This window comes from Carcharhinus amblyrhynchos, chromosome 1, assembly GCF_965287045.1.
Source record: "Carcharhinus amblyrhynchos chromosome 1, sCarAmb.v2.hapA, whole genome shotgun sequence".
Classification (NCBI taxonomy): Eukaryota; Metazoa; Chordata; class Chondrichthyes; order Carcharhiniformes; family Carcharhinidae; genus Carcharhinus; species Carcharhinus amblyrhynchos.
The window spans coordinates 132,684,047-132,710,932 of NC_137324.1; the positions used below are offsets into that span (position 1 = coordinate 132,684,047).

Here is a 26,886-nt window from a genome sequence, read left to right on the forward strand (position 1 = left end):
TCAGAGGCTGAATGCCCATGACCACTGAAGTGTTCGCCAACAGGAAGGGAACAGTCTTGCCTGGAGATTGTCGAGCGATGTTCATTCATCCATTGTCGTAGCGTCTGCATTGTCTCCCCAATGTACCGTGCTTCGGGACATCCTTTCTTGCAACGTATCAGGTAGACAATGTTGGCCGAGTTGCAAGAGTACTTACCGTTAACCTGGTGGATGGTATTCTCACGCGTGATGATGGTATCCATGTCGATGATCCAGCATGTCTTGCAGAGTTGCTGTGGCAAGGTTGTGTGGCGTTGTGGTCACTTGTACCTTTACAAATTGGAATGTTAGTTTCAAGACTGTTGTACTAAAAAAGAATGTAATGCAATAGTTGAGACCACAAACACTCCTGATAGCACAGTGGTAAATGTACCTCTTATTGCGATATCAAGAAATAAAGAGTAGAATCGCCCAATTTTGATTCCTAGTGCTGAATTATCTAATTTTAGCTGAAGTAGAAAGTTAAGCAGTTCGGTTTGTTTCATTGTCCTTGGGCTACAGGAAAGAAAATTCAATAATAACTTGTCTCAAGACATTTTACGGAAGTACAATCAGATAAATGAGCGTTCAGATTAGCAGAGGGCGCCTAAATCCTTGATGTGTTTTAAGGAAGGTAGCAGAGACATTGTGACTTTCACAGAAAAGGGGAAAATTGGCAACTTTTGAAATTGCACAATTGGTTCATCAGTAACGAAGGAAAATCAAATGAAGACTTTCAATGAGAATTTGTGTCACAATATTTTGAGTGGTTAATTAATGTGTTTTTTGGCAGCATTGTTACCTTTTTTTTGAGCACTCTGGGCCAAGATCATGCAATGTCTCAACCTTTTTTGTAGTTAATGTCAAGTCATGTTTTTTTCTGCTCCAGAAAATGTGACGCCAAATTATCAAGTGAGTTCTCCCAAAGAATAACATTCGACTCAAAATGTTAACTGTTTATCTCTGCATTGAGACTGCCAGAGCTATGGACCTTTTCTAGCACTTGTTGTTTGTATTTCGGATCTTTAGCATCTGCAATATTTTGCTTTTATTGAGTGAATCACCTGGGTTGCTTTTGCGCACACAGGTTGGTCATGAATTAAATATGGAGGAATAAGCATGTTTGCTCTCCTGACTAGCAAGGAAGCAAAAAATGCTGTTTGTGGAAAATTTAGAATGAGTTGGAAATATGTCCACAAACTAAATGTTTAGTGGTGTAAATATATATATGCATCTTTAGTTGACAAAGAATCTTCAGAATTTGAGTCTCAGCATGAGCAACTCATATCAAGGTCACTGGCTTAAGTTTCCTTGGTAAAATGGGCAGAATTGTAGCTTCAGTTTTCAAGACAGTAGTTAAAAATAATTTTGACTTGGTTTCTGGAATCAAATGGCACTCTTGCAATTATTATTGGATAGATAGAGTGTGGAATTAACTTCCAAAACCCAGAAAAATTCCAGAATCTTGTGTATAGAGAAATGCAATTTGAGTCGAGTCAGTGAAATTATTTCTCCTGCCCTATTTATTCTATTAAATTATTTTTTAAATTGTGATGTGTAACTATTCGGACCTATCTATGTCAGTACAAAATTAAATAGGGTAAAGATGAACCAGATTTGTGTAGCTCTATGTTGAACAAAAACTCCCCTTCAAAAGGGATTGACTGTATTTGTGTTGTGGTTTCATGGGTAAAAAGTGAGGCCAATTATTCATTTTTTCCTTTATTAGTAGTGATGGGAATTGTTGTTACTTTCAGCCACTATGAATATCTTTCTTCAACCGAGGAGAACAGGAAAATAGATTTAGGAACTACATTTATTTGGGCACAGTGAATGTTTCTTGTTTGTTGTACACATCACAATAAGAGATTTTTATTTTGAGAACTGGATTTTTTTTTGCATTTTTGGTGCCCATTGCCAGAAGTATTCCCAGATCAGCTACAGGCTGGTTAGATACAAAGAAGAAATTCCGTGATGCTTGAATATTGTATCTTAGCCTTCAACCTAACAAAGGCACAGCATCAGTGTGACATTTATCACTTTCCACATTTGGCACTGATGTAGCCAATACTACTGAAATAATATCGCTTTCTTTTGGAAACCTTTGTTCACCAAGGCTTGAGACAACTCTGTCTCATTTCATGTATTTAAAGAATTGGGACTTTCAGTTGCTTCTTGGAAAATTTTTAAATATTCTGAAGTGATTTTATATTTGTTGGTGTATTATCAACAGAGCAGAGAAACACAAATACCAAATCAGTTATTATATCTTTATTTGATAGCAGATGCTACATGGGATTGAATCAGATTCTCTAGCATAGTAACACATTGAAAAATAACATGATTTGGTAAATCTGATTTTCAAGCATAAATCAGTATGGGCTGAAAATCTAAATTTTGAATTCATAGAACCCTATGTAAATTTGGTCCTCTAACTTGGAATTCAGTAATTTATTACAACAATCTATTTTCTCAATTATATAGCTTATTGATTAGTTCTGGACAATTCAGTTGGCAATATTGTGTACTTACAGAATTGTAGTATCTTTATGCAATTTTTGTATAGTATTCTTCTAGTTATTTTATGAATCAGGGTTTTGCGCATCCATGCTATATGCAAGAGTTGTAGATATACACCATGTTAAATGATCATTTTCCATGATAACTTGGACACAACATTTATTTTGTGCACTAAAACTTCCGCTTTATTCAGCGTTTGATTAATTCAACCTTGAATTAATGATTAACATTAGAAATTGAATGTTTTAATAATAGGTGGAGATGCATGTTTCTATTTTATAGGGTTTAATTTATTTTCAAAGAAAATGTGCCTATTTTAACTTGTAGACTCTTCTTTTTTTCTTTCATTTAATTTTTTTTGGATAGCTATCTTTCTCTGAGTATTATGTTTTTAAACTGCATTTAAACTTTATATTTTCCAATAATGAATTTGACGGTCAGCTGAAGTATTTCAAAAGTCATATTTCTTTCAAAGCATGAGTTAAGTACTTTAATTTTTACTAAAACAAGCTATAAGCTGTTCATATGTTGAAAGTTCTCCCATTGAAGTTTTAAATTCTAACATTTACTTAACCTTCAGCTGAAATGGAAAGCAGCCTGTCCCTAGTGTAATGCCACACATTATTAAAGGTAAAAGCTATCATTAGTTATAATACTTAATTTTGTAGTGGGTGTGAATGACATATTTCCTGGCTGGGGTATTTTTGTTCATTGCATAAAAAAATGAAGCTAAGGTTCCATGAAGAGCAGGAAAACTAGTAAAGAGTGATGCATTTTCCAGAGACTCTGTACTACCGATTGGATCATGATTGATGGCAATCATTTATCTTTGTCAAAGAGAAAAAAAATTCTGACAATGAAATCACAATGTCATCAAACTTCCTAAAATGATCAAAGCACATTGTAGGCAAACATTTTCTGGATTATCTTGACTGGAGAGATTTAAGCAAAATTAATGATGAGTTTCTTTTAATTGGAATAATTATGAGTATGTAATACTGTGCATTAATACTTTTGTTCATTTGTGATCTATTTAATATTGTTTTGAAAATTATTTTTTAAGATTACATGCAAAATATGCTGTTGAATTGGCTGGTATTAAAAAAAACACTTAACACCAGTGATATTTATTCTGCTGTTTGTCATTTAGTGTTCAAGATTATGTAAATACCAGATCATGTAATGTACAAGTGTGCCCAGTAAAGTGACAAATGCTTAATTTTAATCTATGATGGAGTTATGAACTGCAATACTTGATTAAAAATAGTCTGCAGTTTTTATGTCCATAACCTGTTATTGTCTATAGCATGCCTTTTTACCATTCTTAACATATATGAATTGGATCTCTACTGTTGGAAAACGATTAATTATTCTAAAATGGAAGATAACTTTAACTATTTGAACCTGGATGGTTTATAGATATTATATTAGTATGTGTTCAATAAGTCATTTTAAAATATTGCCTCCTATTGCATTTATTTTATCAGAATTTATCTAAGAATGCTGAAAGTATATTCACCAGTGGTGAAGCAATTAAAATGGGGGGTGATGAAGACTGTGGAATTAAAGGACTGGAGATATTTTGAGGAGTTGTGAGGCTAGAAGAGATTAAAGAGATATGGAGAGAGTAGGCCATGGGGGGATTTGAAAGTAAGGATGGATATTTGAAAATTGAGGCATTGTTTAACCAGGAACAATGTATCTCTTGTACAAACAGCTTTATCCTGAAAATTGTCAATAAATTTGCAGCACCACTCAAGGGCAAAGCCTGACCCCTGCTTGTTACCAGGGTAAAACAGTGTAAACTTGGAGACAATGCACGCTAATCTCACTATATGTTGTGGAATTGAATTTATTAAATAGTGCATTATGTGAACTAACATAAGAAGAATGTCTCTCTAACTTGATGTGGTCTTCACATGATCTTAATTCAGGCTATGTGATTGACTCTAATATCCTTTGAAATGGCCTAGTAAGCAATTGTTAGATGCAGTAAGGTTATAATTGGAGAAAAGAAAAACAGAGCTAGTTTATGCAGGGAAAGTCAAATAAAAGCAAAATATTGCAGATGCTTGAAACCTGAAATAAAAACAGAAAATGGACAAACTCAGCATGCCTGGCAGCACTTATGGCAAGCGAAATACAGTGACAGGTTGGCAAACAGTTTATGCAATAATGCCTGATGAGAAAGTAAACCTTGAGCAAGCACTTTTTACTTCCCTTCCCTCACTTATATATGTAATCAAACTTGAGTTTTCTCTTTGCCTTCCCTGACAACCCGTTTCATTCGCAAATGTCCTTTGGGAAGAGGAAAACCACCATCCTTAGCTGGTTTTGCTGACATCTGATTCCAGACTGACAGCAATTTGGTTATTCTCTTGCATGCGCCCTGAAATGGCCAAATAAGCCACTTAATTGTACCAAACTGCCATGGAGTCAAAAATAAATGAAACCGGAAGTTCATCCAGCATTGACCAAGACACCAAAAATGACAATGGCACACCCATCCCCATCCATCCTGCAAATTTCTCCTTACTAACTTCTGGATACTTATGCCAAAATTTAGAGAGAAGTTCCACAGATCAGTCTAGCAAAGCCTGACACAGACATACTCACTGAATTATACCTTACAGACAATGCCAGACATCACCACCTCTTGCTCCAGCAGCAAGACAGACCCACCAGAGGTGGCAGCACAGTGGTTTACAGTTGTGGGGGAGTTGCCCTGGTAGTCCACAACGTTGACTCTGAAAGCTATGAAGTTTCATAGCATCAAGTCAAACATGAATAAGGAGACCATCCCACCCCACTCCATCTGATGAATCCATATTCCTCCATGCTGAACACTATTTGGAAAAGTACTGACGGTGGCAAAGGCACAGAATGTACTATGGTGTGGGATTAAACTACCTATGAACAAACAGTGACTGGGTAGTATCACTGCTGTCAGAGCTGGCTGAATCCTGAAGGACATTGCTAGAAGACAAAAGAGAGAACCTACTTGACCTCACCCTCACCAATCTACCTGTTTAAATGTATCTGCCCATACCGTTCATGGTAGGAGTGACTACCACATAGAACCGCAGCATCCCTACAGTGCAGAAAGTGACCATTCGGCCCATCAAGTCTGCACCGACTTCTGAAATAACCAGACTCACCACCCTGCCCTATGCCCGTAACCTGCACATTTACCATGGCTACTCCGCCTAACATACATTTTAGGATACTAACGGACAAATTAGCATGGCCAGTCCACCTAACCTGCACATCTTTGGACTGAGAGAGGAAACTGGAGCAACCCATGTAGTCACAGGGAGAACGTGCAAACTCCACACAGTCACCCCATGCCAGAATCTAACCTAGTTCCCTGGATGTATGAAGCAGCAGTGCCAACTACTGTGCCACCTGTACTTGTGCAGAAAAGTTCCATCTTAACATGGAGGATACCGTCCTTCATGTTGTGTAGCATGTCTACCTTGCTGAATGGGATAGATTTGGATAGATCTAACAGCTCAAAGCTGGGCATCCATGTTATGGGCCACAAGCAGCAATAGAGTTATATTCAACTGCAATATGTAACCTCATGGCCCGTTCCTCATGCTACTATTACCATCAAGCCAAGAGATGAACTCTGGTTCAATGAAGAATTCAGGAGGCCATGTCAGGATCATACTCAAAAAATGAGATGACAATCTGATGATGCTACAAAACAGGGCAACTTGTATGCTAAAAGATATAAGTAGCATGCAGTAGAGGGAGCTTAGCAACTCCACAACCAATGGATCAGATCAAAACTCTGCAGTCCTGTCATGTACAGTCATGAATGGTGATGGACAATTAAACAACTTGGGAGGAGCCCTCATTGATATACCCATACACAATGTTAGGGCTACCCAACGTATAATTGAAACATGCTGAAAGGTATTCTTAACCATCCCAAATTGCCCACAACTCATTCACTTCCAGTTTAAGTGGCAGCCAGAGGGACAGGTGACCAATTCACATTTTGTTTGGTCTCTAAACTAAAGAAACTTAACCCAAGTGAGCGACTGCTGGATCAATGCCACTGTGTTTACTTGCTGGATCCAGCATGCCTAGTTGGCCAACACACTACCATCACAATCCACCCATGATCTCACCAGTAAGTCCGCTGACTTCCTACTCCAGGCCTCCAATCCCCTTCTGAGATTTCCAACCATTCCCACCTCATACCTACAGGATTCTCCAGGTTCAAATCTCTGAACCCAAACCTCCCCTCCCCACCCCTCTTGCCACCCTCAAGTTTAGACGGGAATCTGGGCTCCACATGGTCCTGGTTGAGTGGATAACCAAGTAAGGGTTATCAGGGAAGGATGAAATAGTGGCTAGCAGTATGTGGAAGGGATAGTGTAGACTGCCTGTTTTCAGGGTAACCTTAAAAATGGCACCCAGACCTTTGACTCCATAAGTAATGGTAGGGGCATGACTTCCTGCTTGACCTGTCTGCGAGAATTGTTGAGTTCCTTGTGAAAGAGCTGAACAGCATAAGATTGTTCGTAGTTGACCATCCAGTTCCCCAGCCAAAATCACATCACATTGCACCTACCACTGAACTTAGACTCCAAAATTCTGGTCCATTTGGCTTCAGAATTAAGGTTCTGGCCCATGTCTGTGACGCCATGTGCGTGTGGGCCATCTATCTTATAGGTTCCTCACATTCAACCTGCATCCCCACTCCCAGTGGGTTAGCAAAGTCAAAACCAAGAATATAAAACAGTATGAACTAGATTTCAATCCAATACCGAAAGGGGAATAAAGATTGGGAAAGTCAGAAGGATGGAGAGAGAGTTAAATGTGATTGACAAGTAATTTTGTATTTCCGACCTTAATTAATTTCTTAAGCAATGATGTCCCACATTTTCAAATAAAATTTTCAGGATCAATCACATCTGTTTGGCCCTGAGAGTTGCTGTTTGGCAGGAACTATCATCTATCACACTGCTTAAAAATTTACATTTCTGAATGCACTACCTCAAACTTTTATGACATCCTTTGTGGGGGACTAGTGGGCAAGGACCTCAAGTTTAGATCATTGTGCATGGGATTACTGGTAGTGTCTTTAGACGGATCGAAAGTTGGTTAGCAGATAGGAAGCACAGAGCTGGTATAAATGGGCATTTTTCCAATTGGCCAGCAATGACTAATGGGGTACCATAGGGATCTGTGCTAGGACCCCAACTGTTGACACCTTGTTATTGATTTGGAAGAGGGAACTAAATATCTTTTTTCCAAGTGTGTAGATGTTGCAAAGTTGGGTGGGAAGGTGAGCTGTGAGGAGGATGCAGAGACGCTTTAGCATGATTTGGGCAGGCTGAGTGAGTGGACATATGCATGGGAGATATATGTGAGGTTATCTACTTCGGTTGCAAATATAGGAAGGCAGATTGTTATTTGAATGGGTATAAATTGAGAGAGGTGGATACTCAGCGAGACCTTAGTGTCCTTGTGCATCTATCACGCAAAGCACACAGGAACAGCAGGAATAAAGAAGGCAAATAGTATATTGGCCTTCACAGCAAAAAGATTTGATTTTAGGAATGTTTTACTACAATTGGCTAGGGTATTGGTGAGGCCACATCTGGAGTATTGTGTGCAGTTTTGGTGTCCTTATCTGAGGAAGGATGTTCTTGCTATAAATGAAGTGCTACAAAGGTTCACCAGGCTAAATCCTGGGATGGCAGGTCGCTCAGATGAGGAGAGACTGAGTCAGTTAGGATTGGATTCATTTCAGTTTAGAAGAGTGAGGGGGGCTCTCATGGAAACTTATAAAATTCAGAAAGAATGTTTCCAGTTGTGGGCGAGTCCAGAATTAGGGTCATAGTTTAAGGATAAAGGGTAAACCTTTTAGGACTGAGGTGAGGAGAGATTTCTTCACAGATACAGTGGTGAATCTGTGAAATTCACTGCCACAAATTAATTGAAGCCAAAACATGGAGTGATTTCAAGAAAAAATTAGATATAGCTCTTGGAGTTAAAGGGATATGGGAACAAAACAGAATCAGAAAATTGAATTTGATGATCAGCCATGATTAAATGAATGGCAGAGAAGGGTCAAATGGCCAACTCCTTCTATTTTCTGTATTTCAATTGCCTGTACTTTTGTGCCGAATCTACCAACGAGGACTATTAACAGCACAATTTGGGTTTTCCACATTAAAGTGCATGAGTGGATGTCAGAATTTGCCGTCCAATTTTTACAGTTAACAGAGATCACTTTGAGCCCCACCGTTATCATAACGCTTGTTTGACCCATTAATTTTTCTAGGTTATTTAGACAGTTGCATCTTAATGGAATGCAGCAAACATTGTCAAACATTAAGAGCACAGTGGGTCTCTTGACACAACCTGTTAAGTGCTGCAATGTTAGTAGTCAATGGATCTTACTGCAGATACTTATTAAAAACCTTTCTTCATGTCCTATTATAGGACTTGTCACTGGGACTGCAATGTAAATTTACTTGTTCTCGGTTATTAGCAGGAGCTCTGTGCAGGCGATGTGATGTTCATATGCAAGAGATATGTGCTATATTTACAGATTGTGAAGTTTTTGGGCTATTTTGTTATGCAAAACATTAATTATTTTAAGCAAAGCCTAAATGTTGCCAAAAAAATCAAAAGTTATTAACCAAAGAGATATGTGCAACCAGTATATGCAATACTGCTTAAAAATACTGAATGAAATTGAATAAAAACGCTTTCTAAATCCTCTGGCTTATTAAACATTCCTTTTACTGTATTTAGCATTTGTGTATTGTCTTTTTCAGTATTAATAATATGACAGTCTTAGTTCAGATTATTGCCTAACTGAAATTCAAAACTGTTAAGAGCGTGTTATGTTACTTCAATTAATTTGCATTTATTGGGGCGGCACAGTGGTTAGCACTGCTGCTTCACAGCTCCAGGGACCTGAGTTCGACTTCCCCCTTGGGCCACTGTGTGAAGTTTGCACATTCTCCTCTTGTCTGCGTGGGTTTCCTCCAGGTGCTCCGGTTTCCTCCCACAGTCCAAAGATGTGTGGGTTAGATTGATTGGCCATGCTTACAATTGCCCCTTAGTGTCCTGAGAGGGATTAGTGGATAAAATATTAAGGGATGTGGGGGTTCGGCCTGGGTGGGATTGTGGTCGGTGCAGACTCAATGGGCCTAATGGCCTCTCTCTGTACTGTAGGGTTTCTATGATTCTGTGAATACTCTGCAAAATAAAACTGGATGTAAAGTAGTAAATTCATAGCAGTTTATGCCCAGACAGTCTGACTCTGAGAAAATATTGTCCAGTTAAGAGGCATTACCAATTATTGCTGAATCACTAAAGGTGAATAATAGTTCAAGCTTGTTTTCGAAATATCTTTTGCTGTCCAAACTTCCAGGCCATTTAATTGTGAATTCCTTATGTTGTGTGAGTTTGATTCATTGGTGATGACATAGTCATAGTTGATGGCTTTATTTTCTTTTTCCTACATTTGGAAGTTATAAATTTAATTGAAATTTCCCACATCCATTGCATTACATTTTTTGTGAAATTTCTGTTGATGCTACTTCCAGATTTGTCCAACTAAAATTGAAATGCTTTCTCATATTTTAGGACACTTTCTTTTATTCTCTGAAGCAATGAATGATTAAAGAAAAGTTTTAAAAAAGAAGTCAGGTGAAGGATTCATGCCTTTAATGTTAACTTCTTTACTCGCTGTTCAGATATTGACTGACCTGCTGAGTAATTCTATTATTCTCTGCTTTTCTTTTCAAAACAATGCCTCACTAAAAATGCATAAGCTACAGAATAAGAATATAACCTCAATGCTGTAGTTTAGTCTGGAAGTTCTTTTCTGTTAGAAATGTTATACTTGAGAACATAGGGAGGTTTCCATTTCTTTAAAATGCTCCCTAATTTTCATCAAATTTTAGTTGCTTCATTCTTGCCCGAGAAAGGACTGCTAGAATAGTTTGTGCTAATATTGCTGTGATTTGGACACTCCTTTAGAGAAAAGGCATTTGGTTTTATTTCTTCGAGATATGTGCTTCTGTTCAGTAGTAGCATTCTTAAGTCTTGAGTCAGAGCATTGTTGGTTCAAGCAATACTCTAAAGCCTGAGCACATGATTTAGGCTCACACTTTAGTGCAGTTGTTGGTCTTGTCTTTCAGATGAAGCTGATCAGTTGGATGTAAAAGATCTGCCCTATCTGAAGAACAGCAAGGGAGTTTTTCCTTTTTTCTGGCCAATAAACTGGTTGTATTCTGTTTGAACACAAATACCTTGATGTGTTGGCAAATATAACAACAGTGACTGCATACCGAAAGTAATTGATTAAGATTATTGTGGGATGCCCCAAGGATATGAAATGTGTTACACAAATACATGTTTTAATTATTTTTTTCTGTTACCTGTGCTTAAGGTTTTTTAAGGTTACGTGATCATGTAACTGGGAGGCTGATGTATGAATGCAGTATTCTAAAAATGACACTTCTATCTCTAAATTGTATCTCAGAAATGTCTCCAAGCACTTTATGCACTTTGAAAGACAGCAATGGTAAATGAAGGCACCATCCTTCCTGGAGTAAGACCCACAAATTGCTATTGAAAGGGTACAGAGGAGATTTACAAGGATGTTGCCTGGACTGGGAGGCATGCCTTATGAAGTTAGGTTGAGGGAACTGGGTCTCTTTTCCCTGGAGAGACGTAGGTTGAGAGGCGACCTGATAGAGGTTTATAAAATGTTGAGAGGAATAGATAGGGTGGATTCTCAGAGGCTATTTCCCCGGGTTGAAATGGTCGCAACGAGAGGACACAGGTTTAAGGTGCGGGGAGGAAAGTACAGAAGTGATGTTAGGGGTAAGTTTTTCACTCAGAGGGCGGTGAGTGAATGGAATCGGCTGCCGTCAGTGGTGGTGGAGGCGAACTCGCTGGGGTCTTTTAAAAGACTTCTGGATGAGTATATGGGGTTTTATGGGATTGGGGGTTATAGATAGGTGTTGATGTGATCGGCGCAACTCGTGGGCCGAAGGGCCTGTTTGTGCTGTAGTGTTCTATGTTCTAAATTATGTAAATGTCTAATTTTATTTTTTAGCTATCATTCTTTAGTGTTGGTGGTTGAAGGAAAACCTGTCTGCTTCTTTAGGCCATGGGATCTTTTATGTCCATCAGAAAAAATGGACAGTTCAACAACAACTTATCCCTGAAGATGGCTCAAGTCTTGAAGTAGGTCTTGAGCATGTCCAGCTTAGCCAAACTAAGATTTAAATGAACTTTTTTAAGTTTATTTCTGAAAATGCTTCATTTTATTATTAAATGGATTTTAATTGAGTTTTGCTGAGTTATTTACATCATAAGTTATGATTCAAAAATGAGCAATGAATGTTAAACATTAAAAATAAGTTGTGTAAAAATCAGTATTAATAAGTGTAAATAATTGTTTATTTGTGTAGCTACTTTTTTGATAGCAGCTTTTGTTTTTTTTTTGAATTGTTCAAATTTGAAGACTTTCTACATATACATATGTTAACTGGTGTGACTGCACGTACACGTGATATGACTGTGTTGACTGGGACATTCACTCATGCTCATAAGTAGGTGGTCCATCATAAAACAATTGTAAATTAATCAAAAAGTAGTGCATGATTTAAAGTTCTTTGGATAATAATTTACTGATTTTGTTTTTAGCATAGTATTTCTGTAATATTTTAACATTCTAGTGTGTCCAAACCAGCACTGGTTTCTGGGAGATACTGCTGTGCAGCATATTGAATCAGGAGTTGATATCTAGTTAATGACTGCTATCAATCAGAAGTAAATTACATACATTTATAAAGCCAAACCTTGCACAAAAGGCTTAGACACTAAACATAATATACCTCGTTTCATCATTGACTTTCAAGCAGAGACTAGTATTTATGACTCTGTTATTTTTTGTGATGAAATAAAAACTAGCAATTTGAGGTCTGTTTTGGTGGAGCACCATGAAATTTGTAGCTATTCAGCATTTATAAAGATCATATTGTCAAGAAGTAAATGGACAACATGAGCTTTCTGTCAAGATTACTCTTGAGTGGGGCATCTTGTTGTGGGAGAACTAATTACACAAATAGTGTATAAATGAACACTGCAGATTCCTTTTGTGATTTTAATTGTTGTTATCTTGAAGAATGGCATCACATAATTCTGTCAAAAACTGTCAAGGATGGATGAGAAATTAATAATTTATTGGCTTAAAAATATATTTAGCACACAAAGTAATGGAACGATTGATAGCTAGAGAGGTTAACACATTTTACAGGCTTTCATTAGCTTTTCACTATCATATGTTGTTTGTGGCAGTGTGTGAAATAAGCTTTGTAAGAAACCTAGGTCTTGAGAACTAATTACTTCTGCCGATTGCCACACTGATGAATAGACCTTCATTGTATCTTTCCCCAGAAGACTGGGTGCAGTCTATGATTCACGCCTGGATCTCAGTAGATATTTGATAATAATTTTAATAGATGAATGTTGGAAGCCAGGATGATGAAGTGCCTGTTCGAGCACTGCAGCTATCGCAGCCAAACACATAACAGTCTGTCGTATGTGACTAAAATCGAGTAATGGACCTTGCGTTCACATTTTTTAGAGGTAGCAGTTTTAAATAAAAAAGAAATGGTATTTCAGATTACAATTGATTTTTGGTGCACTATTTGTTATTTTCTGAACTTCAACATTGTCTTCATTGCATAAATAAAAAGAGGATGGAGGGCGCACATATTTGATAAATACTTAACACATTTTCTTATAGCTGATCATTATGTGTAGGAGACTTTACTATGGTTTTAAGCCCATATTAGTGAATTAGCAACGTTATGATTTAATGGTATAATTATGTTGATGAAGCTGTAGACATAATTCAGTCACTGCCGGGAAATGCAGAATACTGATACACAAAATTATGCACTTCTTACTGAATGCTCGTACTTGTTCAGATTGTATTTCCTAAGTGAATTGTTTTACACCAGAGGCGTCTCAGGTAGTAGATTAGAAATAATTCTTCTCTTCGTGTTGTTATTTGTGTATCCTACTACAAATAATGTCTAAAGCTTGGTGGTTGAATTACTGCTTTAATACTGCTGTTTTTTCATCCATAATGCAACATTTCTGCATTTTCTATTTAGAAATAGCTATGTTGCTTATAAAATTCCAGTAAGTTAGAATAAAAAAAATCAGTGTTGTATTGAAACTGAGAAATGTTGCCTTCCACTGAATAAAAAGGTTTATCTTGCATGTAACAAATCTTCCTGTGTTGTTTTTTGGGAAGTTTTTAAACAAAGCTCCAAATGAAAGAGGGAATTCTTCAGGCTGTGTCGGAGAGCATTCTTTCAATTTGACATGAACAGATAAAAAGATTAGTGTTACCTTTTTATTGTATTTTGCTGAATAAAATTAGGTGTGCTTGACATTTTGCCTCCTAAAATATAAAGAAAATAATCTAATGTCATTTATTTTAAATATATTACCTTGTCTTTATGTAGCAATGGGTCTTTAAAATACCAGTAAAAGAAAAGAGATGCATTTTCTTGTATAACTCTATGCCTCGGGGGCTAAATGTAATGAATATTTTAAGAGATTATTTTAATTAAATTTCTGCACGTCTAAATAGAGTAATATTTTATTATCTCTCATATATGTGCATTACAGTACTGTTCATTAAAGTTAACACTTTCTGGACTGAGAATGCAAGGAGTGATTTACTGACCTTGTGCGAAAACACACAAATTGGGAAGAAAAATGATGAAGGGGTAGACTTTGATTAATATAGGTAATGCTATACCATATTTATAATGGCTTTTTCCCTATTCTGGTTTATAAACGCAGTCACAGCTAAAGGTGTCCTGCTGAGGCTGAAATGAGGCTGAAATCAGAGCACATGCCACTGGAGTGTGGGGAAACTGATCACACTGTCAGCAATTCATTTCAAAATGATGTATTTAGTGCTCGTTTCACCTTCCAAGAAGAAAATGGAAAGGGGTTTCTTAGTCTGGAAGGTGATATTGTTATTTTCAAGGACAAACCTAACTTAAAGATTGCAGACTGCAAAAATGACCAACCAAACAAGGAGATCTTTATTCAGCACTTATGTGCTACCATGCTGTTTGATAATTGCTAACATATGTGCTGCCTCTGTTTCATTGCAGTCGTCCTCGTGAGTTCTGGCGCCTTGACTACTGGGAAGATGACTTGCGGCGCCGCAGACGATTCGTTCGCAACTCTTTTGGATCAACACATCCTGAAGCAGCACTTAAAGCAGCAACTGAACACGGTTAGTTTCATAGAGAATTGGTTTCTTATTGGCAGTAGGGTATACAAGAATACAATTAGTTATATTTGTAAGACCACTTAAGCTGTGCCACAGCACATGCTTGTATGTCAAATAACTTATTTTGAAGTATAAACATTTGCTGAATAGTTCCATATCATCTCACCAGACAAAGGTGCTTGAATTTACTTTTGGTTTGTGGTATATTGCACAACAAAGTAGCTAAAACAGAAAACATGTGATTCAATGTGGTATTTTATTAATCCATCTTTTTACATATTTAGACAATTTTTTTATAAGTCCATCCCCCTTTCAATGCAGACACATCTTAATTTAAAAAGAACTCTAAAATTTTATGTGACCAAGACTGAAATAATACACTTAAATACTTAGTGCTTCTTTTCAAGAAAATATTTGGATGAGGAAATTGAAAGAACAAACTAATAACTTCATGACAGAATAGGATGTAAACCAACATGAAATAGAATAAGGCCAAAGATTGTCTTGTTTGGTGAACAAATTCTGCATTAGAAAATCAAATAAGAAAGGACACTAGTACAGAGTGCCTTTCTGATTTTTAAATAAACTAATGCTATTCTTGTAGTTGTTTGGAAGACTGATTAAATTTATTTTCTTTAGTTTTCTGTCTTTCCCATGATGCTTGTTTGTCCCCAAAAGCCCTTTTTTAAATCACAGTCTGTATTCTAATGATCATTGGATTGGAGCTATAATTTAATGAGCTATAATATTGATTAGTACCCCTATAGAAACAGATTTATTTAACCTGATCGTGCACTTGGTCATTTTTAACTGCAATGAAAACTAATTAACAAGCATTGATTACCTTGCAAAAGTAACAGAGTGAATACTGCAAAATACTAGTGCAGAATACTTATTTCATTGGTGTGTGCTGGTAGTAAAGCTGTGCTCCCGTCTCTTGAAGATGTTGTGTTTGGAAATAACTTCAGTTATTACCAGTGAACAATTGTAAAAGCAAAATCTTTTTGAAGTTCAGTAACCATTATACAGTATTATGTACCACTGATTTTGAAACATTCTAAAATCAGATTTGATTGCATGAATATGTCCATATCAGTTTGGAATTAAGCATTTTTGTTTTACTAGCATACTTTCAGAAAATTGATTATTGCAGTGGTTTCCAATTTCAACTTTTAGAAGTATTTCTTACAAAGGAAATGGAGTGGCACAATCAGTTGTATTTTGGTTTCTGTCTAGTAGTTTAACCTATTGCACCCTGCCTTAAAGAGGTATTTCTGGAAGAAAATGTTCACAATATGTCACAGGATAACACTGCAGTCGTGACATCTGTATTCAAGATGAATGGCCAGGCTGACACTAGTCAATAAGAATGTGATCTAAAAGCAATAACTGTACCAAATCCAGAGATCCTTGGAGACTCGAGCAGGACCAAATAGGTGAAGTGCACAGCTGGGCTACTTCTGCCTAAAGACTTTTGATGTAATCTACTGCTCATATTAGCAGCATACATTTAAATCAATAAAATATGTATTTTCCCTATTGTTACATGGAATTGTTTTTCTAGATGTGGACAACAGCAATATTTCCTAAAATGGTGACATAAGCTACTGAGTTGGTGCTCCTGATTGTCTCTTCCAAAACTGTTTCAACTTGTTACCTTTCTGTCTGCCTTCAAATGCATCCTTAATGTTCAATGCTTCAACAATGCCTTTATTTTATTCCTACCACTTTCATTTCCTCCTTGTGTGGAATGTGACATGTTCTACTTAAATGCAAGTTAATAGCTATGTTATAGACAAATACATAATGTTATTTGCAGTTAATATTCCTCCTTTGACTTGCCATCCATTTGAATAATACCTCTAACGTGTCATGATATGTATTTTTTTAATTCATTCGTGGGGCATGGGCGATGCTGGCTGGCCAGATTTATTGCTGTTGGGCAATTGAGAGTCAACACATTGCTATGGCTCTGGAGTCGCATGTAGGCCAGACCAAGTAAGGCCGGCAGACTTCTTTCCTTAAAGGACGTTTTGACACTAAAGACACTAAATTCTTGTTATCAAGAAACTACAGCAGTCTTGTATCTTACTTGCTAGAATGCTAGTCCAGATTTTAGTCCACAAAGAATTATTATTTTGAAATAGCTTTTTATTTTACTAGTGTTAATTTCATTTTAAACCTCAAGTTGAAGCCTTGTACCTGTTGCAATATGCAATTGTGTCATGGCCCAGAGAGCTCTAAATATACAATGATCGGTTGAAACCCAACAAGTTGATGTGATGTGTCTGGTGCATGGGTGAAGAGAGTTAGCATGCTTTTGGATTTTGTGTACAAGTTTGCTTTTCATCTTCAGACCATGCTGGTAGCTAACAGCAACATGAAAAAGGGAGCCCTATGTATTAGTCTCCCCCTGTCAGTACACAGCCTTTCAGAGCTCAACTGAACCCCCTCGTGGTGACGCATCGAAAATTTCAGAGGAACTCGAAGGAAATTTAGCTATTCGTGAACCAAACTCCGAGCTTCAGCCAAACAGCTCAGCTGCCTTGTGGGTACCTTTGGAAAGTCTGGGGTGGAGTCCAAAGGTGTTCTTTCTGAAAACACCCCGTACCAAGCCACAGAGTGCTTTGGATTTCCTTTGGACTCAACTGGGGTGGTTGAGAGGGGAACCCTGATGTTTGAACAGCCCAGGGTTTCCATAAACAGGTTTGCATCCTGAGACCACACCTTAGCTTCATGACTGTGTGTTAACACAACACGGGAGACATCCTGAGACCAACTCAGTTGGCATAGGATACAGGTGCTACAAACTCTCCAGCGGGAAGGACCACCATGTCCCACTGGTCAGCAACCATGAGCTAAAATGAAATGTTGGATCTATTCTCTCCCCACAGATGCTATCAAACCTGCTGAGATTTTCCAGCATTTTCTGCTTTTATAACACGTAACATAATGTAGATCAGCATAGCACAAACCATCATTTAGGAGATGAAAGGCTGCCATATTTCAGTTGAGATCCATGTACCTATATTGGTTTCTTAAAGCTGCAGCAATGAAAAAATATCTCCTGGTTTATTACCTTCAACAAAGGGAAGCATATTATGTTGATTAGATAAGGAAGGTTTCAATAGGTTTTTAAAAATGGAATGGACAGAGAAACTATTCATAGCAGCTGTCTGTGATCCAGTAGAAATGGCTAGCAAACTCAAGAAACATCAATTTCACATGGTGGTGGAGTGGGAATTATACAGCTGGAGAAGATCACAGATGGGGAAAGGTTGCCGTGATTTTAACAACAAGGATGAGAATTTTAAAATCAATGCATATCTTAACTAGGAGCAGTATACGTCAACAAACACAGGAGATTGGTGAGTGGGACTTACAGTGAGTTAGGATACAGGGTGCAGAGTTTACAATAATATCAAATTTGATTAAGCTAGGTCTAGGAGTACGCAAGAGCAATCAAGTCTAGAGATAAGAAAGGCATGGATCAGCAGCAAATCTTGAGCTTTGTTTAGAGCTTGCTGGTTAAGGTTTCAATGTTTCTTGCTCAGCCAGTATCTGAGAGTTTTCACTGTCAACTATTTACATTGCACAATCACATAATTTAGAAGTTTGCTTCTGAATGCATTTTGTTTTCAATATTGTTGGCATTAAACTGCCATCAATCAATTTTAACAAAGTCAGGGTGGTCATTAGTGCAGACTTGCCATTTAGCAGGTTTTGTCTTTATCAAGGTTACAGTTCAAAATAGAGAATTCATCTGGCACATAGTTCATTGTGGTAGTTGGCGTAAAATATAAAAAGATTTCTTGCATGATCTTTGGATTGTGCTATCATTTACATAGATATTGGGCAGGAAAAGTATGCATTCTGATTGTAGGGGACACAAGGTAATGGCCAGCATATTCAATCATATAGAAGGTAATCACAAAACATGATGGGAAAATAAGAAGTTGGAACAATAAAGTCATTGTGAAGAAAATTCAATGTTGAGAAAAATTAATGTTGTTGTATTGCAGAAAGTGATTGAATGTATCTTAGAGCTTAGATGAGTGTTTCAGAGGGCGCACAACTAGTGCATGAACCAGAAAAGAGAGATTAGGAATATGAATCAGATAACAATTGAGTAAGTGGGACAATCATATCATGCTTCCTATTTAGAGCTTTTTAAACAAATTAATTGAATTTTAAAGCTTTTCATGTGAATACCTGGGTTTTGACAACAAATGTAAACTTTCTCAGAGTCATAGAGGTTTACAGCATGGAAGCAGGTTCTTCAGCCCAACTTGTCCATGCTGCCCTTTGTTTTCAAAAGCCCTAAACATGTACCCCTAGATCTCTTTGTTCTGTAACTCTCCCCAATGCCCTACCATTAAGTAAGTCCTGCCCTGATTCAATCTACCAAAATGCATCATCTCGCATTTGTCTAAATTAAATTCCACCTGCCATTCGTCAACCCACTGGCCCAATTGATCAAGATCCTGTTGCAATTGGAGATAATTTTCTTCACTGTCCACTATGCCACAATTTAGTCTCATCTGCAAACTTACTAACTATGCCTCCTAGATTCTCATCCAAATCATTAATATAAATAATAAATAACAGTGGACCCAGCATTGATCCCTGAGGCACACTGCTGGTCACAGGCCTCCAGTTTGAAAAAGTCTCTGCAACCACAACTTCTGTTGTGAAGCCAATGTTGTATCCATTTAGATACCTCACCCTGAATCCCATGAGATTTAGCCGTATGCAACAAACTGCCATGCGGTACCTTGTCAAAGGCCTTGCTAAAGTCATGTAGACAACATCAACTGCACTGTCGTCGTCTGCCTTCTTGGTTACCTCTTCAAAAAACTCAGTCAAATTTGTGAGACATGATTTTCCACTCACAAAGCCATGCTGACTGTCCTTAATCAGTCCTTGTGACCCTAAATGCCTGTCGATCCTGTCTCTCAAAATACCTTGCAACAATTCATCCACCACAGATGTAAAGCTCACTGGCCTGTAGTTCCCAGGCTTTTCCCTGCAATCCTTTTTAAATAAAGGCACAACATCTGCCACTCTCCAATCTTCAGGCACTTCACTCGTGACTATCGATGATTCAAATATCTCAGCTAGGGGAGCCTGCAATTTTCTCCCTAGCCTCCCACAATGTCCTGGGATACACTTCATTCTAATCAAATCACTAATCTGATCTAATCGCTTCTTTCTAACTAACCAGTGTTGCACATACTTAGTTTTCACATTTTTATTTGCATGTTTTTTTTAAATTGAATTTTTAAAGCTTTTCGTGAAAATAACGTCTTCTTTTGTTGAAAGTTATAAAATGTCAACATTTTAATTAAATTTCTGTTCTGTACATCATATATCCATTTTCCATTATGCCCTTTGTCCAATCCCCGATATTCTCATGCTTCACACTGCTTACTCACTAACTGAACTATCCTTTTATCCCTATTACTGGGTATTACTCCCCTTCCAAATAATTACCCTCAAATGTTCAATGACTTAAATGCCCAAATTCTCAGTTCCCTGCAGTTCTTACCACATACCACCTGACTTCTTCAAATAATTACTGTACCCCACACTTATCCAATCCTTGGTTATTCAGTGCCTCTTCACTTATCTCGCATCATTATTTTCCCCAAGCTCTGGTTTCGTCAGCTTCCACATGTTTCCATACTCTCCAAGTTCTTTACAAATTCAGCATCCATTATCCAGTTTGTCTGCTGATTTATTGAGAGTTGTGCCATGGAAAATCCACTTTCATATGAAAGTTTATTTTGACTTCCAGTGAGCAATGCCATGGAAAAACAACTATTATAAATTATTATTGTGTACAGATCTCTCAGATTGTCCAGTGCAAAATCCTGCATTGCAGTTTTCAAAAAACAAAGTTGCTCACTTTTAACATACAAGATACTAGAACCGTAATGATTGTAGGTTCTTAATACACTTTCCCACAAGCCAAACAAGGATTTTTGACCTCCTTTCCAAGTAGCACATTTACTCGACCAAATGCTCTCCCGGCATCCTAAAACTGATGAGCAAATTCCAATCTGTTTCTTTTTCATAAAACTTTCATTAAATTTTGACTTGAGCAGAATAACATATTGTGCAGAACTTTGTCACTTCAATTTTTTTTATAGTGTCATTGAACTTGCCATGAGAAATGCCACAGGTAATTTAATGCACACTGCCGATCCCCGTGACATTAGTCAATATTGAAAGTTTATTTTTTAAATTTCTGTTCTGAAATTTCTTTTGCTCATCTTTTTCCTGTCTGTCTTTGAATTTTCACTAGCCCTTCAACATTCAGAAAAATAATCAAGCATTCTCTTTGTGATAAATTCATTTAAATTTGTTGCAAACTAGTTTGAGTTATTGTGGCATTGTTTCTATTTTCAGCAAATTTGCAGTGATATCATCATTAAATATTATTTTAGCTTGCCTCACTCCTGGATATTTTTCAAATATTGAAACTCTAAATGATCATAACCACAAATTATAATCATTATTTTACTCACTACATTTCCTCTAAACTTATTGTATATCCAGGATGTCATACACAATATAATTCATTACTGTGATGTCACACTCTCTCATCTTAATACTGGATCTAATAACAGGTCAGATTTAATATGCTTTAGTATTATTATTAATGGAAATGGGACATTAGAGAATGAGACCTAATGATGATTCCTGATGAACTATGTCCTGACTTTTGTTTTTGGGAGATGTAGGTAAAATGTTCAACTTTAAAATATGATTTTTTTTTTGGTTTCATTAATTGGATGTTTTTTCTTTGAAAACTAATATATTTGTTGAAAATATGCTTTGATTTATTATTGTTACATGTATTAGTAAACAATGAAAAGTACTGTTCACTATATTGCGGACTATACAGACAAAGCATACCATACATAGAGAATGAAAGGAGAGAGTGGAGAATGTAGTGTTACAGTCATAGTTAGGGTGTAAAGAAAAATCAACTTAATACAAGGTTGGTCCATTCAAAAGCCTGATGGCAGCAAGGAAGAAGCTGTTTTTGAGTCAGTTGGCATGTGATCTCAGACTTCTGTATCTTTTTCCCAACAGAAGAAGGTGCAAGAGAGCATGCCTGGGGTGCGTGGGATCCTTGATTATGATGGCTGCTTTTTCAAGGCAGCAGGAAGTGTACACAATGTCAGTGGATGGGGTGGCTGATTTGAGTGATGGACTGGATTGAGTGAGGACATGAATTCTGATTTAGTTTGATCAATATTTATTTCTGGTTCAATGGCTACATCAGCTTGCTTAATGACACTAAAGACATTGAAACACTTTTTTCTTAAATAGTAGCTAGCCTGTGGTGGTTGGAAGTACTTATAATATTCCAATTGCTATATAGTCTTACCAAAGAACAAATTATTACAATTTAGGGTTTTGCAATTTTTTTACATGCCAACTACAAAGTTCATTTCTAAAGCTTTCATTGGATGGAATATTTGAGTTGCTTTTAACATAGAAAAAGTGGAAAGTTTCACAGAAATGTAATTAAACAAAAATGGATCCAACCAAAAGAAGAGAATATTAGAATAAGTGACTAAAATGTTGACCAAAGATATGAGCCTTAAAAAGGACTTTAGAGGTTAGATAGGTTTAGAAATTAACTTTTTAAACTCAAAAAAACCAGAGTACTAAAAATGCATTCATAACTAGTGGGATGAATGAACTGGTGGCTATTAATAGGATCCAAGCTGGTTAGTGAAACAGAAACCAGTATGCATCTTTATATTTTTGATAGAATTTATTGACTTTGTTCAGTTGAATAGCTGACTTTCCACACATCCAATCTCTCAGCCATCCTCTTTTTACATGTGCTTCATGTACTTAATTAAACAATGCCCTTCACCTTTGTATCCTAACAATGTAATTAACATGCATTAACAGTGGCTGCTTCAGAAAGAGGCCTGAATTAAGTGAGAGGTCTTGAGGGTTGAGGCATAGCAATATTTATAAAAAAATAGGATGAAGAATTTAAAGCTGAGTCATGGATGAACCCGAAGACAGTGTAGGTCACCGAGCATAGTAATGGATATTAAAACAGAAAATGCTGGAATTTTCTCACACATCTGACAGCATCTGTGAAGAGAGGATAGAGCCAAAGTTTTGTGTTGGATGACCCTTCGGGAGAGCTCATTTCCAGTTACAGCATCTGACGTTTTCGCTTTCATCATTGGTAGTGAGTTGGTGCAAGTTACAAAACGGGCAACAGAGATTTTGATGAGTTCACATTTCAGGAAAATGAGGAAAGGGAGTCCATCCAGGAAGGCATTGGCATAGCCGAGGCTGGAAGTATCAAAAGGCAAGGATGAAAGTTTAGACAACAAATGGACAAAGACAAGAGTGGTGATGGATAATGTTAGGAAGATAGGTGTCTTTACGATGGAGAAGAAATGTGATTTGAATCTTGGCTGGGGTCAGAAAAGATGATAGCGTTACAAGCAATTTGGATTAACCAAGAATGAGGCTGGGGAGTGAAAACATAAGGTGATGAAGATCAAAGAAGATGGCTTAAACTCTTGTTGCACTCTGATATCACAAATGCAGTCGAGGAGATAGAGAAGCTTACAAAATAATGTTCTATTGATGTCCTTGGTTTGTATGTAGGACTTTGACTTGGGGCCCCACGTGACTTCAGATAAGTAATGTTGGTCACGCCATATATCTTTCTATGAGACAAGATGGATTTAGTCAAAATCATTATTACACACCAGCAAAAAGCAAAAGTTTCATTTTTCAAGTGTGCAAATCAGTCTAGGTAACACATAGCCTTGACCAATGAATGAAGAGTTATACAGACAGACCCATCAGTTGAGCCTTTGTAAATGACATTCTTTGCAGACCTTTCAAACAAATGCAGTAGCCACTCAATTTCTATCATGGGGCTTCCCATACTTTTTCCTATTGTGACCCTTCAGAGCAGCTGAGAGAGCAGGGATTGGAGAGACCTGTGAAGGTTTTAGGATTTTAATCTTAACTTGCTTTTAAAAATTGACCATTTTCATGGGTTTTTTTGAGCAGTAATCCAGCCTCAAGCATTAGACATTTAGGCCAGACTTATTATTTAAAAGAGAAGTGAGGATTTAAAGGGGCTTCACAGTTGTTAAGATTCAGTTGCAGCTCTACAACATTGCTGCTGCAGAGCTCTCAACGGCAGAATCAGCTGGAAACCCGACCCTCAGTTTGAGAACCCCTGCTCTACCAGTTAGTCTTTCATTGAATTACATAGGTATTTTCCTCTAGAGTTATAAGAACATAAGAACATAAGAAATAGGAGCAGGAGTAGGCCATCCAGCCCTTCGAGCCTGCCCCGCCATTCAGTAAGATCATGGCTGATCTGTCGCTGCTCAGTTCCACTTTCCCGCCCTCTCCCTATAACCCTTAATCCCCTCTCCTATCAAAAACCCATCAACCCGCGTCTTAAAAATATTTAGCGAGGCAGCCTCCACCACTTCAACGGGCAGAGAATTCCAGAGATTCACCACCCTTTGAGTGAAGAAGTTCCTCCTCAACTCTGTTCTAAACCGCCCCCCTTTTATCTTGAGGCTGTGCCCCCTAGTCCTACTGTCTTTTTTGAGCAGGAAGAGTCTCTCCACCTCTATCCTATCCATCCCATTCATCATCTTATACGTATCAGTGAGATCTCCCCTCATTCTTCTAAACTCTAACGAGTACAAGCCCAGTTTATTCAGCCTCTCCTCATAGCTCAACCCCCTCAACTCCGGTATCAGCCTAGTAAACCTCCCCTGCACTCCCTCCAAGGCTAAAATATCTTTGCGCAGGTGCGGATATGTCTTTAACATAATTTAACATAAGAGTTATGTCTTGGCTTCACAACTGCTGCAACAATGTAAAGAACATTACTAAATGATAAATCAGAAATGTGGTCCCTATTTCCATAAAACTCTTTGAATACATTTTTGCCTTTGAGAAATCAGTCTTTTAGGTAGAAACACTTTAATTAAATCATAAATAGCAGCTTTCATAATGTATACTCCTGTGGTAACTGACAAATATTGCCTAGTAAAAAGTCTGACAACACCAGGTTTTAGTCCAACCGATTTATTTGATAGTAAACTCACAAGCTTTTGGGTTAGCCCCTTCGTCAGGTGACCTGTCATTCACCTGACAAAGGGGCTATCCCAAAAGCTTGTGAGTTTACTATCAAATAAATCGGTTGGACTAAAACCTGGTGTTGTCAGACTTTTTACTGCGTTTACCCCAGTCCAACGCCAGCATATCCACGTCATGACAAATATTGCCTATGCAGAAACTATCTTGCTTAGGTTATATTATTGCATAAGAGCTTTAGAATGCATGTTGATTTTTTTTCTAACACAGTTATGATTTTCTCAGATGTATACATGTGGTAGTATTCAACGGCAGTTGACATCACTGACATTTTTCTGATGTACTTCAAAAGAATAAAATCTAATTTCCCAGTATACAGTTACAGAAATGCCATCTTAAGGGTAATACCTTGCTAAAGATAACCTTTGTTAAGCTATATAATGTCACGCATGGAGGGGAAACCTATAATTAATGAAGATTTAACTTCAAACAAAATCTCTTTCCATTTAAAAAGGAAAGGTAATTATTCTTCTAAAAAGGAAATGGTGATTTTTTTTCAATGAAGAGGCTGTCGAAGCAGCTGGAAAAGCTGTGGATCGTGATTGTACCGATGACTGCATCGCGACTGAAGCTGTCAGACGAACTGTGGGTCCTGGCTGAAGCTGAGGGCTGCGCTGTGACTGGAGTTGGAAATGTTGTAGAACGTGACTGAATTTGCGTCGTGACTGGTGCTGGGAACCCAGATGTATAAATACCCATACCTATTTGTGTTCAGAAAGAAGCCTGGTAAATCACTGTTAGGTGCCAGATCTCTCCCAAAAGCTTTTGTAATAAAACTACTGTACTTTGACTCACTCACAGTCTCATAGGTGTCCTTTTACCATCAACAATTTGGTGCCGAAACCCAGGATTCTGTTTGCGGGTCCAGTTGAATGGCCACAACTGGGGCACTGGAATAAAATATTGAACTTAATAGTGTGAGTCAAACTACAGTGGATGATCATCTGTAATGAGAGACTGTGAGAGTGAAAGACGTCTGAACTAAAAATATACAGACAAGGAGGCATTAACAGCCTTAGATCGGTTGTTAAGAGGGGAAATCCCCCATGCGAAGGTCAGGAGTTGAAGTGGCTGTATAGACTGGAGAAAGAGATGCCTGGAATGTGATGTTCAGACGTGAGTAAGAAAGAGACTGTCTGAGTGATTGCCGGAGTAGAAGGAAAAGCCGGCTTGATAGTGTAAGCTTACTAGTGTAAATGGTGGTACGGAGGGATCTGATCACCTCTGACAGGTATCACCGGACTCCGATAAGAGCAACCTAGGAAGGGGAGAGCGGGAAGGGAGAATAGAAGACTCCAGGTGGTGAGTATAAGCTTAGCTGTATTATATCGGGATCACAAGGACAGTGGGTACCCCCGGGATCCCGGATTTATGAATGTATGACTGAGAGGGACAGATTCATTACACAGATGAGAAAAAGGGGCTGAGACTCATCTCACCTGTTAGACCAATAACGAGAATGGTTGAAAAAAGAAAAGAAAGACAGAACTAAGAAAATTGGAGTTCTTAGTTCACCAATTGGCCAGATTAATTGAACAAGTCTCAGCCTTGGGTAAGAAATGGGCTGATGACAAAGCAAAAATCAAAATGTTGGAATCACGCAATAGAGAACTAGAAAAGAGAAACCAAATTTTAGAGGACCCCCAGCTGAGGATCTTTGCCTCCCTGTGGGTCAGCCTTAAAACCCATGGCACCCGTAGGAGACTTCGACCCGATGAGGAGGAGGTCTGATCTCGCTCCCATAACTCGGGGCGGGACATTATAGAATCCCACTGCCCGATACAAACTCTTTACCCCAGGAGAAAGACAACAAGTTTTGGCATCCCTGGGAAGGCTTCAGCCCCGGAGTAACAACA

At 37.8% G+C, this 26,886-nt stretch overlaps 1 protein-coding gene across 1 annotated transcript in view; it reads left to right on the top strand.

Moving 5' to 3' along the window:
- The window catches only part of lrba (LPS-responsive vesicle trafficking, beach and anchor containing), an 888,619-nt gene that overhangs the window by 447,486 nt on the left and 414,247 nt on the right, over window positions 1–26,886 (top strand). Inside the window, exon 37 of the mRNA XM_080192970.1 lies at window positions 14,730–14,854. Within this exon, the coding sequence (XP_080049096.1) occupies window positions 14,730–14,854 (125 nt within the window). The remainder of the gene's footprint in view (window positions 1–14,729; window positions 14,855–26,886) is intronic.